This window comes from Pongo pygmaeus, chromosome 2 (assembly GCF_028885625.2).
Source record: "Pongo pygmaeus isolate AG05252 chromosome 2, NHGRI_mPonPyg2-v2.0_pri, whole genome shotgun sequence".
NCBI lineage: Eukaryota > Metazoa > Chordata > Mammalia > Primates > Hominidae > Pongo > Pongo pygmaeus.
The window spans coordinates 154,870,374-154,888,905 of record NC_085930.1 but is presented as its reverse complement, the minus strand read 5'-3'; the positions used below and the strand labels follow the sequence as shown (position 1 = coordinate 154,888,905).

At 35.2% G+C, this 18,532-nt stretch overlaps 1 protein-coding gene across 3 annotated transcripts in view; it reads left to right on the top strand.

Moving 5' to 3' along the window:
* PLOD2 (procollagen-lysine,2-oxoglutarate 5-dioxygenase 2) overlaps window positions 1-18,532 on the top strand; it is a 97,576-nt gene that overhangs the window by 58,814 nt on the left and 20,230 nt on the right. For all 3 annotated transcript variants that reach the window (XM_054482612.2, XM_054482613.2, XM_054482614.2), the window contains exons 5-8: window positions 3,503-3,615; window positions 5,796-5,859; window positions 7,282-7,379; window positions 16,234-16,335. In XM_054482612.2, the coding sequence (XP_054338587.1) occupies window positions 3,503-3,615; window positions 5,796-5,859; window positions 7,282-7,379; window positions 16,234-16,335 (377 nt within the window). The remainder of the gene's footprint in view (window positions 1-3,502; window positions 3,616-5,795; window positions 5,860-7,281; window positions 7,380-16,233; window positions 16,336-18,532) is intronic.

Genomic DNA, 18,532 nt, shown 5'->3' with positions numbered 1-18,532 from the left:
ATTTTCCCGTGTATTATGTGAGTTGGTGTTCCTAAAAACACTAGGTAATATAAATGTTATAATTTCCACATTATAAGTGAGGAAACTCATGTTTTTCAAATTTAAGTGACTTCTAGAGATATTCTGTTGTTAAAGGAAGAAAAGTATGGATCCAGTTCCTTTAATTATGACACATTGAGAATTTTCTTGCTCTAGGATAATAAGTTTAGTAAGCTTCCTTACTTGAAAAAAAATTATTCTCAGTCCGCAATCAAGCAGCTTTTAAGAATAGGTATTACTTAATATTATCTGATTTTAAACATTATGGGATTAAATAAATGATTTGTCTTGAACCCAGTAGTGAAAAATATCTAACATTGAGTGTCTGGGTATACTTAAAATATTGCATTAGCTGTGCTACCACGGATTAAAGGAACGAATTACCACATTCCTCAGTCCAGCCTTTAGAAAATTAAATAAAATTTGACTTTGGACATTATGATGGCTACAAATTTATTTTTACTAGTTTGAGATTAATATAAACATAGGGACAAAAGACATAACCAAATAGGATGAAGGACATGTTAGAGAAACAAATTGGGTACAAATTGCAAACCACATTGGAAAAATGAATTTTGGGGGTGATCTACGTGTATATAACCAGTACTATCCAGGCTAGTTAAAATAAGTGCTGCTTCAGGTAGCAGCATATCTGGGTTTTAGGCTTTGCTTAGCCACTAGGAAGTGATTTAGTTTCTTGGTAATGCTTAAATTTCAGCTCTTTGCACCTGCACTTTATTTTATCAACCTATTCCCACAGTTGTACCTTGGAACTTTGATAGCTCATATAGATTTTGTACTTTTGAAACCTTAAATTCCAATTTGCACTGCCTGGCTTGAAATCTCTGTTCCTCTTCGTCTCAATATTTCTACAGATAATGCTATCTGGGATCTCTTGACCATTTTCTTTTCTCCAAATCTATCTACCACCTTTGGATTTAACTTCCATATTCAAGTGAGAACGCGAGGTTTATCATATTGGTTACTCTGTGCTTCTTGCCTTAGCAGTCTTTCTCTGTTGGATTTCCAGTTCATGAACTGTCAAAGCCTCTCTGTAATACGGCTACCCACCTTCACTTCTCTGCTTGAGCATTCGGCTCATGGATGGGTGCTGCTTCCACATCATGGCCTCCATACTGTCAAGACCTCAGTAACATATGGCTAATCTTGCAACTTATTCTAAGTCCTCCACTGTTTAAAACCAATTTTTTAAAGGAAATATGTAGCTGTGGGACTCTGAGACATGTTTTATTTTATGCTTGTTGAAATTTTTCTGAAGATGACTTGCATAGTGAAATCTCATGTAAATTTATTTCAAATAGTGTTGTATGTACTCAGGTGGTCAGGTTTCAGACAGACTCACAGTGCTTTGGAAGCAGCAAGAAATTAGCAAGCAAGTGCAGTTGTAAGTCAGTTTAATTAAGGAAAAGGTGTTTATAAGTGGGAAAGTAATCATAAAAGGACATCAAAGCATCATCCTTATGCTTTCTGTAGTCAAAATAATTAGAGAATGGCAGAAAATATAAATATGTTTAATAAAAGTTTGAATAATTTCATGGATCACATATTTACAGTTATTTAAGGGACATGAGTTGTTTGTGGGCATACTATTTAGTTTTTAAAAATAGTTTTTGGCCAGGCACGGTCTCTCAAACCTGTAATCCCAGCACTTTGGGAGGCCTAGACAGGAAGGTGACTTGAGCCCAGGAGTTCAGGCCAGGCTGTGCAACGTAGGGAAATCCCATCTCTACTAAAATTTTTTTTTAAATTATCTGGGCATGGTGGCACATGGCTGTGGTCCTAGCTACTTCAGAGACTGAGGTGAGGAGATTGTTTAGCCCAGGAGGTCGAGGCTGCAGTGAGCCATGAGTGCACCATTGCACTCTAGCCTGGGTGGCAGAGTGAGAGCCCCATCTCCAAAAACAACAACAAAAAAAGTTTTTAATAGAAAAATATAAATCACATAAAATATGTAATGTGAAAATAGATGTATTTTTTTCATTTATTGAGGACATTTGGGGCGTGTAAAATAAGGAAACAATTTTTGAAGAACAGTAATATAAACCATTGGAAAATGTTGAATGTCTCTGTGTGGTACATTTTTCATCATAGAAGATTGGCCATGGGATTTAAAAAATGTATTATCTTCTCCCCAGAATTTTTTTATTTGATGCTGGGCATGGTGGCTCACATCTGTAATCTCAGCACTTGGGGGGCTGAGGCGGGCAGATCACCTGAGGTCAGGAGTTCGAGACCAGTCTGACCAACATGGCGAAACCCCATCTCTACTAAAAATACAAAAATTAGCCGGGCATGGTGGTGGGTGCCTGTAATCCCAACTACTTGAGACGCTGAGGCAGGAGGCAGAAGGCAGAGGGGAACTCGGGAGGCAGAGGTTGCAGTGAGCCAAGATTGTGCCTTTGCACTCCAGCCTGGGTGACAGAGCGAGACTCTGTCTCCAAAAAAAAAAAAAAAACAAACAAACAAACAAAAAAATTTATATGGCAAGAACCAAAAAATGAGCAACCATTGATTGGTTTTGGTCATGTTTTCATTTTGTCTTTTTTCTCCAGTAATTTCCCTGGACCTATTTTTTTAATTCTTTTAAGAAAATTTTAATTTTGACAGTTAAAAAATAGATTTTTCTTCAACTCACAGGAGTAACATTGGTTCCTTTTTAAAAGTATTGAATGTCAATGAAACATAGCAGCTTGGCTGCATTTCCATAATTCAGAGGAAGATTCAGACAGGAAAAATGATTCCGTTTGTGTCTTTAATAGACAAATGTTATTGGCGGTCTTAATGCTTGTGCTCTAAGGCCAAGGAGAACAATCCAATTTTAGACTTCCTTTTTCCAGACTATGACACAAAAGACCTAGCCAGAAAATGGTTTAGCAGGCATAATAATGACTGGCCAAAGTAATGGAAACATTTCCAAAATGTCTTAGATATAAAATTTCTTCGGGATGTTTGCAGTTAGTGACAAATCCAGCATTCCTTTGATTGCATTAGCATCTCTGGCACTGACAGTAAAACCACTGTAGTAGAGATTTTATTCTGTAAGTAAGAGTGAGTTCTCTGCAGAGCATCCAAGAAGAGCTTTTTAGAAGGTCAGAGAAAAAATTCTTAGTCTATTCTTTTCCTAGTAAATCTGTTTCCCTTAGGAGCCTTGGAAAGCATTAGTTCTCCCTCTTTTGTCAATTACTTTTTGAGACACATTTATTTAAAAAGAGTTTGGTTATTTTCTGTTTTGCAGTTGGTAGCAAACACTCTATTGGAGTTTATATATAAAACAAGGGGCACTCAATAATTCATATTTCTTTCATGGTGAGCTGTGAAATTCCAACCTAAGAATTAGGCTTCATGACTTCACAACTCTGTTCAACTGGTCAGTGAAATTAACATGACACCAGTTCTGGTCTTTGAATCCTAAATTATCTACTTTCTCTTTGCTGTGTTGCAGGGTTTATTGGCTATGCTCCATATGTCAACCGTATAGTTCAACAATGGAATCTCCAGGATAATGATGATGATCAGCTCTTTTACACTAAAATTTACATTGATCCACTGAAAAGGGTGTGTAACAGCTGCAATTTTTTTGTTTTATTGATTTGGTTGTTTTGTGTGTTATATTGTGTTAATGTGGAGTGGTCAGAAACAAAGGTTTTATGATAGTATGGCAACTGGTAAACTGAATTTCAAAATGTTCTTGTTGATAACATATTTTTAATAGGTGAGATTGGTTTATGTCACCTGGCTGGAGATCAGCACTAACTTAGTGTGTCTTTATGGCTTCTCTTTTGTGGCCAAGTTGGCAAACTTGCCAAACTTCGTTGGATCAGGCAGAAGGAAAGAAGAACTATGTAATGCAGTGCTATATGTATTGAGACACATATTGAAATGACTTGATACTAAAATGAAATGGCAGCCCTCACACCATTGTCATGGCCCTAACCTCCACTGCATACTCACTTAGGCTGCCCTAAAATAACAGAATAGGTTACATTATCAAAACTTCTGAGCTTGGAGATTTAAAGAGACAATAATGAAATCCTAAAGATTCTAGAGAATGTCTTCTTTCATATTCTTGAATAAATAGCTGTCATTTATTAACATAGAGCATTAGAAATGTGTATTCTTGTATTCACTCCATCTTGCAGCTATAATTGTTTTCTCAAAAGCTACACCAAAGCCATTTGATACCAGAGTGAAATTTGCAGTGTATTCTCATTTGTAGTCTTTAGCCTTGCAAAGCCCTTTGTACCTCTCAGCTTCTTTGATCCTAGATAGGCTAGAGGCTAGACTCTGTATCTACACTTTATCAGTAGAGAAACTGAGACCACATAGTCAGTGACATTGTAGGGACTGGATCCTTGGTTCCCTGAAAACCAAAATCTGGACTTTTTTTCTGTTTCATATGATAATAACATAGACTTTATGTGTTTAATTGGCTACAATTGTAAAAGAACACCTTTTCTGGTATTTTGAAATGACATGTGAATAAAGCCACTCAGAAGACAGTTTTTAATTTGAAAATTACCTGTGATACCCCTGAGGACAGAGACATTCCTCTGAGATTTGGAGCCTGGAGATTATGGGTGTTGAGAAAACATTGAAGCCAAAAGCCCTGGTCATTGTTCAAGTGTTTGGTGGCCCAGAGTGGATAGAGCCTGTAAGGATGGGTGTGATCCTTTTTAGGAAACTTTATAGCCAATTTGTGTATTTCAAATATTTGAGAATATGGAGCCTGAAGATTTAAAGAGATGATAATGAAATCCCTAAGAGGTTAGAGCCTGAGGATCCATGGGACTGTGCTATAGACACAGGCTTTTGCCTTTTATTCATAAGAATACTTAAACTGTAATAAGTAAAGCAAGTCAAAATAGCAGTGGTCTAAATAAGAAAGATGTTTTATTTGTGTTTTTTTTCCTTCTGTCGCATTAAAAGTAATTAAGAGGTAGGGAGCACAAGGCTGTTAGGGAGGCTTTATGCTGTCAAGAGGGATAGCTCTTTTGTTGCTCTACCATTGGCCCATAGTTCCCAGTTTTAATCTTACTTCCTTGTCCAAAATTGCTACTTGAGTTTCAGTCATTGCATTCATATTCTGGGCAGCTAAGAGAGGCACAGTAGTAAAAACAGGCCATCTCAGTTTCATCACTCTCTTTAAGTAGCCTTTCTAGAAGTCTTACCGAATAGTTTCTCGTACTTTGATCAGAACATATGTATGTGCCCACTCATAGTACCCAAAGGAAAATCTGTTTTTTTATTTTAAGCAGATGTATGCTACTGAAATCTGAGTTCCCTTATTGGGGAGTTGAGGGAATGTTGGGTACAATAGGCAGTCTTCCATGGGCCCTAGAGAGAATATTCCTGAAATTGATGTGAGTGAAACTCTGGAGTACAGTAAAGCAAGATTTTCTAATTTGAGAATACTTTTATCATATTTACCAATATAAGTTGATATTTAATAAATTTACTATATATATTGGATACAGATATAAAAGTTAATTGTGTGTTTGTAGTTGCTGTCATTAGGAAACAAGATTTTCTTTAAGTGTATTTTGCAATCGGTTGCAACTATCGCAGTTTCTACGTTTTAGCTAAATACTTTAGTCATCTAAATATTTTGATTAGACACTTAAGATATAAGAATATTAAACTTTAAATTCCCTCAAAGAACAAACTATATTAATATGATAGGAATGTTTGCTGTTTTTGTTGTCATTTTCAATATCATTTCTATTCTTATGTTTTAGGAAGCTATTAACATCACATTGGATCACAAATGCAAAATTTTCCAGACCTTAAATGGAGCTGTAGGTATGCTTCCTAAATACCGGATTGCTTAAGTATACAAACAAACACCTGTGTTTTCAACGATCTTTCCTTTGTTATGTCCATTTGGGGGCTGTGACTAAGGTTGACAGTGTAAATATTGTAATTATTGTAACTTAACAAAAATACTAGACTTGAACTTAACGTCAGTACATTAAATTAAAATTTCTTATGACTAGTGTGAAAAAGATAAGCTTCTGGCTTTAGGTAACTTAAAATTTAGTGTCTTACCATTTGGGAACTTTAGATAAGTTTATGAATTAATTACACTTTATTATTACACATTTTCTAGTGAAATTCTTTGTATCATGAATTACCCAGAGTATTAGAGTAGATCCTTTTGACCCAGCTGAAAGATAACTGGTGACAACTAGACAGGTAGACTGGGGAAGAGTGTGTGTGTATGTGTGTGTGTGTGTGTGTCTGTGTGTGTGTACATGCTCGTGTGGATATGCATATGTGCCTGTGTATTATAGATACATATATCTTGATAAAATACATTAAAACTAATCAATACAGTAAAATTTAAAATATAATTTATTAACACATAACTACTTTAAAATATATGTATAAAAATTGAGAATATATTGCAATTCAATCAGTACTTCAAGTCAGTTCATTTAGTAAAAAGATTCTTAAAATCTAGTCAGGCATGGTGGTGCGTGCCTATAGTCCCAGCTATATGAGAGGCTGAGGATTGATTGATCCCAGGAGTTTGAGGCTGCAATGACCTGTGATCGTGTCCTTGCACTCCAGCCTAGGCCAGAAAGTGAGACCCAGTCTCTAAAAAAAGAACAAAGATTCCCACAATGCAAAATGTTTAGTTTGGAGTGCTCAGGAAATTTTAAGAAGATGGCTCTGCTCCCCTCTGACTTGAGTTTTATCTTGATTAATGTGCTAAGTCTGATTTTTAAGAACTGGAAATATTATCATTGGTAGCCAATTGTAGAACCCTTGCTTATGCCAGATAATATTCTACTCACCATGCATATATTGTTATTATCTTCATAATAACCCTAAAAGACAGACATGGATACCATTTGATAGATGACTAAACTGAGTTACTAATTTAACTTGGCAAGAATAACGTTACTATGAAGGGGCAAAGGCAGGATTGCAAGATGAATTATTCTGACAGACAGCTCACTGGCTTAGCACCTCAATGACTTTACTGGTGTCAGGTTGGAGTGAGTTTGGTATCTGTATCTGTTGTCACTGTCATCCTTCATTTTGGGTATCTGCTGACTTGGAGTAGATGAGGTTACTAGAAGTGTTGTAGCACTTGGAATATTACATCCATGAGAAATTTTGTAATGATGATACATACACATACACACACAGACACACGAATACAGACACACACACGTATTTTAAATTACTAGAGCCTATTTTCTCTTTTTAACCCAGATGAAGTTGTTTTAAAATTTGAAAATGGCAAAGCCAGAGCTAAGAATACATTTTATGAAACATTACCAGTGGCAATTAATGGAAATGGACCTACCAAGGTAAGTAACAGTTACTTTTATTTGGCTATTTCTTGGAGATAGACTATGGATTGATAAGTGGAATGTCATCTATTTTATTTTTAAAAATTTCTTTCAAAGACTTTATTTTGGTGCTAAAATAAAGACTTCATCTTTTACACAGTATATCATCTGGTTTTATACTAATTAATTAATCAAACTGATTTTTCCTCAGCAGAGTGATAGCCTTTTATTCTATTTATAGCACATTTGGCATTTTATTAAATAATAACAACTAACTTGGGAGTGAGCCACATTTCTCTCATACTGGGTATTGTTTCTCATTAGGAATTGCTCAGGACATTAAGAGATCATTTGTTTCACCTGACTTGCCGTTTTCTAAGTTAACAACACTGTTAAGATTGGGGTATTACAATATGGCCAGAAAGCTTCCTCTTTCTCTTATTTCATTAACTACAGTTAATGAAAGTGACATAATTTGACCAATAAAATTTTGGATGCCTTTCTGTTTCAAATGTATATAATTGAGCTTGCTAAAAATGTTATTGACTGCAAAATTTATAGATGAAAAGTTTGTTTTGCTTGGATCCAATCAAGCTGGAACATAAATTGCATTGAAAAAATACAGTAATACTGTGCTTACAACAACCTTCTGACATGCTGAAATGCCTGGTTTAAGTACCTAGAAAAGGGATTAACAGATATTTGTTGTGGGAAGAAAATACTGGGGGATGTGGGCTTCTGTTCCAGAGGAGTGAGTGATCTGAATTCCAGGAAAAGCTATGTGAATAGAAAGAAATGCAAGGAAAACCCATGCTGGCAACTTCTGCTCCATCAAACTGAAAGAAGTAGATTCCTGTCTCTTCTAGTTAATCTTTCCTCTTTGGTTTTCATCCCATTCCAGCCTTCCTACAAAGCAATCTCTATCTTGTGCCCTCCTTCAGTCTCTATCTTATAATCAGTTTCCCCAGCTCTGTCATCTCCTCATTAGCATTTTAAAGACCAGTAAGTCTCCTCTGTCTTACAAACCAAACCAAACCAAGCCAACACAAGGTAGAACATCCTCTTCAATCCACACTGCCTTCCAGGCTGCACCTGGCTTTTCTCCTCCCCTTCACAGCCAAACTTTCTTAAAATATAGATAACTCACTGTCACTACTCAACCTCTTCCCATCACACTAAGAAATGCTCCTGTTAAGGTCCATTGTGAAATCTTTGTTGAGTAGTGGACATTGTTCAGCCCTTATCTTTATTTCACCTAAAGACAGCATTTGACAATTTGTTGATATCGTTTGGTCCTACTTGAATGCTCCTTCCCTTTGCTTCCACGATGCTCTGCTGCTTTGTCTATTTATTTTCTGGGCTTTCCTCTTCAATCTCTATTGTTCTTCAAAATATTTATTTTTAAAATTTTACAACTCAGTTTGTGTGCATGTAGTGACCCTCATCCTTACTGTTTTAGTAAATGTTCACAGGGGCCTGTCTGAGGCCTCTTCCTTTTCTTTTCCATATGCATTGTTGGGTAATTTGAGTCATTTCCTCATCAGTGAATTCTCTCAATGCTGGTGGTTTTCAAATCCTTGCTCTAATTCCTGTGTCTTTCCTAAGCTCCAGGTCAGAATACTCAAGTGGTAGATTTCTGTGTTACATATACCCAGAGATTAAGACTTGCAGCATTACCTCCCCTTATAACCCAGTGGTTAACCAGAACCTGGGTTTTGTTTTGGCTCTAGGCACTTCCCACTCCAAAAGCCCTCTATTCTAACTCCTGTGCATGCTGGTTTTATCTGATTTTCTCAGTGGCCATAGCAACTTTCTTAGTTCAGGCCACCTGCAGCCTCCTTCTAGTAGCATTCACACCCCCAGCAGCCTGGAACTAGAGTATTCTGCCAAAGCAGAAACCCTGTCACTCTACTCACCTATATAATGATTTTCTGTGAACTTAGGTATGAAGTTGAAAATCCTCAACTTGTCTTACAAGGCTCTTTATGTTGCTCCTGCTTTAGTGGCCACCAATTTACCACCCCATTCATTCTCCCACTCCCAACCCTACACATTCACACCCTCTTCACATTCAATTTCTTCTCTTTTCTCCCTCTCCGCTCAGCAATACTACATTACTTTCAACTTCGCAGAAGTTTCATGTTGCTGTGTCTGCAAGTCTTCTGTACATGCTTTTTATATATCCTGGAATCCTCTCCCCCTAATTCCCACCTGCTGCATCTCTACCTGCTAAGTCCTTATCTTTTAGGTGTCAGTGCAGTCTTTACTTTTCGGGTCTCTTGTATGCTTTTGTAATATCTGGAACTACTTCTGTTACAGTATGTATCACACACTGGACAGGAATGGTATTTGCCTGTTTTCTGGTCTCTCTTACTAGGCCTTTGGTCTAGGAATTACAGAAATCTTACCTGTCTTGCTTACTTTTGTTTCCTCAGGGTCCAGCACATGTGTAGCGAATACTACACTTTCAACAAACTTAATTGAATGTTAGAGTCAGTAATCTAATGACCTAGCATTATTCTTGGGAGTAGTAAGGCAGATTATTTTCTGGCAGGGCAAAAGCATTATCAAATTACTATTGGTTGGCTGGGCATGGTGGCTCATGCCTGTAATCCCAGCACTTTGCAAGGCTTAGGTGGGTGGATCACTTGAGGTCAGGAGTTCAAGACCAGCCTGACCAACATGGTGAAACCCCGTCTCTACTAAAAATACAAAATTAGCTGGGGGTGGTGGCACATGCCTTTAATCCCAGCTACTTTAGAGGGCTGAGGCAGGAGAATCGCTTCAACCTGAGAGACAGAGGTTGCAGTGAGCCAAGATCACGCCATTACTCTCCAGCCTGGGCAACAAGAGCAAAACTCTGTCTCAAAAAAAAAAAAAAAAAAATTACTCTTGGTCACTGTAACTTTCCCTAGGCAAATTTGATAGATGAATCCCTTTACTATGTGTGTGTAGTCACTGTTTTAGCTGTCTGTGATACTGTCAGTGCCAGTTAGTCAAGAGCTGGTAGAACCCCACTTTTCCCATAACTACAGTGTTCTGTTCCTCCTTGGTAATATAATATTTTAATCAAATTTAGGCTGGTGCGGTGGTTCACGCCTCATGTCACTTTAGGAGGCTGAGGCAAGGCAGATCACTTGAGGCCAGGAGTTCGAGACTGGCCAGCATGGCGAAACCCTGTCTCTACTAAAAATACAAATTAAAAAAAAAAAAAAAAAGAAATTAGGCAGCTGCTTGTAATCTCAGCTACTTGGCAGGCTGAGGTACGAGAATTGCTTAAACCTGGGAGGCAGAGGTTGCAGTCAGCCAAGATCGGGCCACTGCACTCCAGCCTGGGCGACAAAGCGAGAGTGTGTCTCAAAAATTTAAATGTCTTTGAGGAGTGATTTTGGTTCTGAGAATTTAGTGATTATGGATAAGGCCTTATGTTCAGTGATTTCAACGTGATCACCAATTCCTTCCAAATTTCCAGGATGATGCTGACTGGAGCTTTAAAAAGTGACTAAAGGACACATCACAAGAAAAGGAGCACTAATCCTTAATCATTTAGAAAGACCTAGGTGTACTAAGAAATATTAAGTCTTCTTGGAAACATTTTCAGTTTGCACTATCACTGTTTCTGGCATTTCAAGCTATGTGATGCTCCTATTATGTTTTCTCTGATATGATCGTATCTAGTTCATTTTGTTATTCTATTAGACAATAAAATATGCAGTTTTATTATAAATATTATATTTGGTATAATACAAAAACTCGAGAAAATTTGAATATGTAAACATTTAATACTAATACTTTATAATATTAGGTTAAAGTTAAATAAATTCAAATGAGTATGTCACATATTCTTCTTATCCAGGCTGATAGGGAAAGCGGATTATTACAAACATTTTTTAACCTTTATAAAAGGTAGAAGGATTTTTTGGTATGATTTTTTGTAAGTTAGTTTTACTTATTATTTTGTTGAGTAATGGATGTTTATAATGATAGTGGTTTTGAGCCATAATATTGAACTAAACATTTAAGCAATTTTTTCATTAAAAATATATATAATCTATAAGTGGTGAAGTGATTATAGTATGTTGATGATACTAAAGTATAAAAAATGAGCTTATTTCCTACTTTCTCCAAATTTTATGCCATTAGAAAAAATAATTTTAACAATTTTAAATAATTTAAAAAATCATTTATACTGCCCTCCTATATGGCTTTAATTCATAGCTGCTTTCAGTTTTTATGTCTCCTTAGTATATATCTATGAACATTTATATTTTCATTTGTTTTCATAGTAGTATATAAATAATTGTGTGTTTCTTAATTAACATTTTATTTAAAACATATTTAGGTATTTTAAATAATTATTTTCATACTTGGTCTATATAAATCTAATGTGAATCAATTTTTAGATAGAAACTGGTTTCTAATTTGAAGCTTTACTTTTTCTTGAAACCCATTTATTGTTAGTAATGTATAAGATGCATATTTTAATGTTCAGCCTTTTCTTTTAAATATGAAACAATATACATCTTAATTATGAATTTGGTAGCTTTTTAAAATTTTACTTTAAGTTCTTGTTTACATGTGCTGAACGTACAGGTTTGTTCTACATAGGTATGTATGTGCTGTGGTGGTTTGCTGCACCTGTCAATCCGTCACCTAGGTTTTTAACTCTGCATGCATTATGTATTTGTCCTAATGCTCTCCCTCCCCTTTCCCTCCACCCCTCAACAGGCCCCAGTGTATGATGTTCCCCTCCCTGTGTCCATGAGTTCTCATTGTTCAGCTCCCACTTATGAGTGAGAACATGCAGTGTTTGTTTCCCGTTTCTGTGTTAGTTTGGTGAGGATGATGGTTTCCAGCTTCTTCCTTGTCCCTGAAAAGGACATGAACTCATTCTTTTTCATGGCTGCATAGTATTTCATGGTGTATATATGCCACATTTTCTTTATCCAGTCTATCATTGATGGGCATTTGGGTTGGTTCCAAGTCTTTGCTATTGTAAATAGTGCTGCAATAAACATACATGTGCATATTTCTTTATAGTAGAATGACTTATAATCCTTTGGATATATAACCTGTAATGAGATTACTGGGTCAAATGATATTTCTGGTTCTAGATCCTTGAGGAATCACTACACTGTCTTCCACAATGGTTGAAATAATTTACACTCCCACCAGCAGCGTAAAAGCGTTCCTATTTCTCCATATCCTCACCAGCATCTGTTATTTCCAGACTTTAGTCATTGCCATTCTAACTAGCATGAGATGGTATCTCATTGTGGTTTTGATTTGCATTTCTCTGATGACCAGTGATGATGAGCTTTTTTTCATATGTTTGTTGGCCACATAAATGTCTTCTTTTGAGAAGTATCTGTTCATATCCTTCGCCCACTTTTTGATGGAGTGGTTTGTTTTTTTTCTTGTAAATTTGTTTAAGTTCCTTGTAGATTCTGGATATTGGATGGATAGATTGCAAAATTTTTTTCCCATTCTGTAGGTTGCCTGTTCACTCTGATGATAGTTTCTTTTGCAGAGCAGAAGTTCTTTAGTTTAATTAGATCCCATTTGCCAATTTTGGCTTTTGTTGCAATTGCTTCTGGTGTTTTAGTCATGAAGTCTTTGCCCATGCCTATGTCCTGAATGGTATTGCCTAGGTTCTCTTCTAGGGTTTTTATAGTTTTAGGTTTTAGGTTTGCCTTTAATCCATCTTGAGTTGATTTTTTATAAGGTGTAAGGAAGAGATCCAGTTTCTGTTTTCTGCATATGGCTAACCAGTTTTCCCAGCACTATTTATTAAATAGGGAATCCTTTCCCCATTGCTTGTTTTTGTCAGGTTTGTCAAAGATCAGATGGTTGTAGATGTGTGGTGTTATTTCTGAGGCCTCTGTTCTGTTCCATTGGTCTATATATCTGTTTTGTTACCAGTACCTTGCTGTTTTGGTTACTCTAGCCTTGTAGTATAGTTTGAAGTCAGGTAGCATGATGCCTCCAGCTTTGTTCTTTTTACTTAGGATTGTCTTGGCTATACGGGCTCTTTTTTGGTTCCATATGAAATTTAAAGTAGTTTTTTCTAGTTTTGCTAATAAAGTTAATGGTAGCTTGATGGGAATAGCATTGAATCTATAAATTACTTTGGACAGTTTGGCCATTTTCACAACATTAGGAGCATGGAATGTTTTTCCATTCGTTTGTGTTCTCTCTTATTTCCTTGAGCAGTGATTTGTAATTCTCCTTGAAGAGATCCTTCACGTCCCTTGTACGTTGTATTCCTAGGTATTTTATTTTCTTTGTAGCAGTTGTGTATGGGAGTTCACTCATAATTTGGCTCTCTGTCTATTATTGGTGTATAGGAATGCTTGCAATTTTTGCATATTGATTACAAAAGATAAACAGGAAGAGCTAATCACCTGATCTACACATGAACATAACTCATTTCTGAAACTGATTTGTAATAAAAATAGAGATGTTAATTTTGTGCATAAAAACTGTAGTACTTGGGTCACTGTGACCTTGAATAATTGGATATAATTTTTAAAAGGAAGAAAGAGGGAAAGGATTTGGGTGGAAAAGTTTCTCTGTCAATGAAAATGACATCATACTTGGAAACATTTTGATATTGTGAAAGAAGAATCAGGAAAATACTATCACCTAGTAGCCCAGGAGTGTCCAGAGCAGCCTAACTGCGTAAACAGCCTTCTGCACCATCTAGAGCTGCCAGCAAAAATGTCTCCAGTTTTCATGAGGAAAACAGATGTAAATGGGGGGTGGTGATGGTGGATAACCTCTGCCTGTGTGGTGAGAGTTCCAAAAGATGGAAGTTTCTAGTCAAAAGTAATGTTTCTAAAATATCTTAGTTATCTAGGAAACAAATGGAGATAAAAAGCAGAAGGTAGGAAAGTGACAAGTTTAATTCCGAAAACTAAAAGTGCTGTCTTTTATGCTCTAACATTTAAAAACTAGTGATCATTTTAATATTCATATAGGGATTCTAGTAGACAGATCAATAACTCATGTAATAAATTTTACATTTTTAATAAGATTTCTGAGATGGTGGAAATACCAGTCTTTATATACAATGGAGATTTTAGATATGGCCAAATATTTGGGAAATTTTTTCCGTCTTTTAAAAAAACTTTTTCTCAGGATATTTTAAACAAAACTATGCTTTTCACCCTTGCATATTCTTTATCTTTTTAAGAAATAATGCTAAATAGGGGATACATTTCCACATAGATATTTTTCCTTCAAAACCATGATATTTTGTAGAACACAAATGATTAATGTTTGCCTTTGTCATTTGACAACAGTAAAATATTTATTTCTGTTTTTATTATCAAGACACATTAAAATGACCACATTGACTCGAAATGTCGTTAATATCATGACTACATCTTTCCTGCCTTGTAATTTGTTTTCTGAATTATCCTGTAGTCTAGAAGAAATGTGAATGGCTTACTTGTCCATGTCTTCTAATTTTGCTGTAGAGATTAAATGTAGCTATATCTATAATATCTGTACAACACAAAGTTTTTCCCATTTTAAAGTTCTTGTTTCAGCAGTATTTGTTTCAGTGTTTCAGTACAGTAAGAATATTTGAACAGGATCCCAAATATTTGAGAGGAATCTGGCAAAATGATACCCAACTACTTCATGTATTCCACACTTTAACATCCCCTTTAGGACTTCAAGAAGCTAGAAAACTCTAGTTGACACTTTTGTACATTTTTTGATCCCCATGTTTAACATGGACTTTTTTCTTTTGATTTCATTTTACCTTTCCAATGAAAAATTATTGATCATATAGTGATAATAGGGATTTTAGGTGCTTTTTAATAGCATGAGGCAAAATTATAGTTTGTGGAAAGAAAATTTAAAAAACCTATTAATATAAATGCTCATACCACTACTGGGTATTAAAATTGCAGAAGATGTAGTAATTTCACTTACTATTTACTCAGCAGGATTTTGCCTAACATGTTCAAATTCTAGGGATATTAAATATTTTGTTTGAGGGTTCAGAGCAAATCTAAGTGTGTCGACCTCCGTCACCTATCCTTCTTCCCTCACACCACCCCTCCCCAAAACACAGAAGAGCACAGATTTTTTTTTTTTTTTTAACAGTTAAAATGAATGCCAATAGCTGTTTAAGGACAGATACCTCACAAGGGGGATCCTCAGAGAGATCTGAAAGAAAATGTGTAGAGAAATAGTATTGTACTTTAGCTTACTGTCACTAGGATTTGTCAGGTGACTGTTATTAGTGGTTGCCCTAGATCTATTTTGATCTGCAAGCTGTCTTTTCCTGAATCAGTACCCCTGAATCACTGCCCAGAAGCTTAGCTTATAGTAACATAGTTTCCTGGAAGAGCTTAGTGTCTTTTGGTGACAAAGCTTACTTAGTATTTATTTTGTGTGGCGTTGTGTTAGTTAGAGGTCACATTACTACTGCCCCATTTACTGTAGGTGTCTGTGCTCAGCCTTTAAACAGGTTTATCTTATTACTAAATTACTATTCATGTGACTCTTATTTGTATTTTTCCTAATAAGTCTCACTAGCCCATTTAAAACTCTATTTCATTGTTTGCTTTTTCTTTTTTATCATTCTTTCTGGTATTATATCTAATATAATATGAAATAAAATGACCTTTATGATTTATAAGACTTTTTTTGACATTGCTAGACATACTTTGTCCTGCTTTACAATTCATATCCTGGAGAAAACTATTCAGTTTGCACCTACAGATGATATATTAGTAGAATTACTAAAGGAATATACCTGCTGCAGAAAACATGCTTTTAAATTAGATGATTATAGAATGAAACCACACTGATGAGAGGCCTGCCTTCATTAATAACCTTTTCCTTCATTTACAAGATTCTCCTGAATTATTTTGGAAACTATGTACCCAATTCATGGACACAGGATAATGGCTGCACTCTTTGTGAATTCGATACGGTCGACTTGTCTGCAGTAGATGTAAGTGGAATTGATTATGTGTGAAATGTAGTAATAGAAAGTACATTGTCATGAAATACTGTGATTTATAGGAAAAGCAAATTATTTTATAGTTTTGATTTTATGATAGATAACGGGGATATAGTGTTAAAACATGATGATTCAGCCATTTGCTAGATTTGTGTTTCAGAACTGTTTTTTGAAAGAAAAACCAGCTAATGATTGAACCTAATGAAAGAGTCCTGTGGTTAACATTTAATAGCTTACTACGATTGGGTGCTCTTGTGTTTAGTCTGTTAGCTTAGTCAAAGCATTGAGAAAAAATCATTACAAGGCTTCAGCATTTTTATTGACTAATTTTATCTGTGCTGGATTTTCAAAATTGGTATGTAAAAATTAATACTACCTGATTATATAACAAACGACTGTTCTAACTACTTTACATATAATAACTCATTTAAACTTCACAAAACTCCTAAAGTAGGTAGTACAATTGACTCAGTTTTACAGACGAGAAAACTGAGGTGCATAAATGTAAGTAACGTGTTTAAGGGCACACAATTTTAAGTGTTGGAGGTGAGATTTGAATATAGGGAGTCTGGCTCCAGACTACTGTATGTTCTTGACACTGCATTTTTACCTGTGTGATGTGTATATTCTAGGCATGGTGCTACTTGTATGTATTTCATAGATAGTTATATTTTATCATTCATGTTTTGAGAGTGAACAAAGAGTTGAAAATATTCATTATTAATCTATAAAACATTTTTATGTATCTTTGTTCTAACATCAGCCAGAGCTGATATCCTACGATAACATTTTTCTTCCAAAAAATTGCTCACATAACTTGGAAGATTGTATGTATGAAGCGTTGATTCTAGGGAGTTTTGTCATTAAGACTGATTTTTTCCTTCATTCACCGTAAGTTCATTGAGTATCTACAGCAGCCAGAAACGTAGAAGCAATATAGGCAAAAATAAAGCTCTTAGGAATATGGTACTACTAACTCCTGAACCCATGCAAATGCAAAATACTTTTACTGTAATATGTTCAAGCTTCTGAATTAAATAGTTTCTATTCTTATCATTGTCTGAAAGGAGTATAAAGAGTAACTTGTGTACATGTAGGAGCTTATGAATAGAGCCCTATTTTACTTGAAAGTATGGTTTTTGGCCAGTCTCTCAGATAGCAAACTGTTTCCTATCTGGAAAGAATGCCAGAATATTTCTGAATGAAGCTGCATCATGAAGACGTTTAAAAATTTATCCTGATCTTTTTTTGCCGAAAGTAGTGTTGTCTTCTGGAGGGCAAGTTAATACTTTTTATGTTTTGTTTCCTTTTATATAAACTTTCTGGTGCAAAGATAGAAAAATATTTATATTAACATTTTTTCTTTTTGCATGTAGGATTATGTAATTTAATACTTAAGCTGTTTTGTCTTACAGCTTATTAAAATGTGATAGAAAGGAAAACTATTCATTCCATTATGCACAATAAAATTACGTGCTATATACAGCTGTTTTTCAATAGGGATATAAAAATTAAAATTCTGTAGGTAGTTAAATCCCAATCCTATCATAATGTTAGATGTGGGCCATAGGCATGTTTCTTTATATGTAAAGTCATAGTGATTATCTCAGAGTATTGGTAGGAATGTTAAATGAAATTTTACACACACATATATATGAATATATAAAACAAATATATAAATGATATTTTATTTGTATAAATTTAATATACATATACGAAGTGGTCAGTCTTCAATAAATGTTAACTGTTATACTGTTGTTGTTATATAAACTTGAACTTAGGTTATTGGTGATGTAGTGGATTGAAACCCAGCACTTTACCCTCAAATATATGTGTTCTGGGTTACTTAAATTTATCTAAATCTCATTTCCTCATGTGCAAATTTGGGAAAATAACCTCTAAGGCTTTTATGCAAATTAAATGAAATGCGTCATCTCATTTGATAAAGGAGAGTTGTGACCTACTTTTAAAATTATTTTTCCTATTAAATCGAGAACTACTAGAGAGTAGATATTTTGTGTTCTTTGTATTTGTTTATTCATTTAATAATAAATATTTGGGCAAGTGAATGAATAGATGAAGAAATATGATAGTGTACAAGGTGTACTTTTATGTGAGCATATGTTATTATACAGATAATGGAGGAATGTGTGAGGTACCGTGTATGAAAAAATGGAAGAAGGTTGCT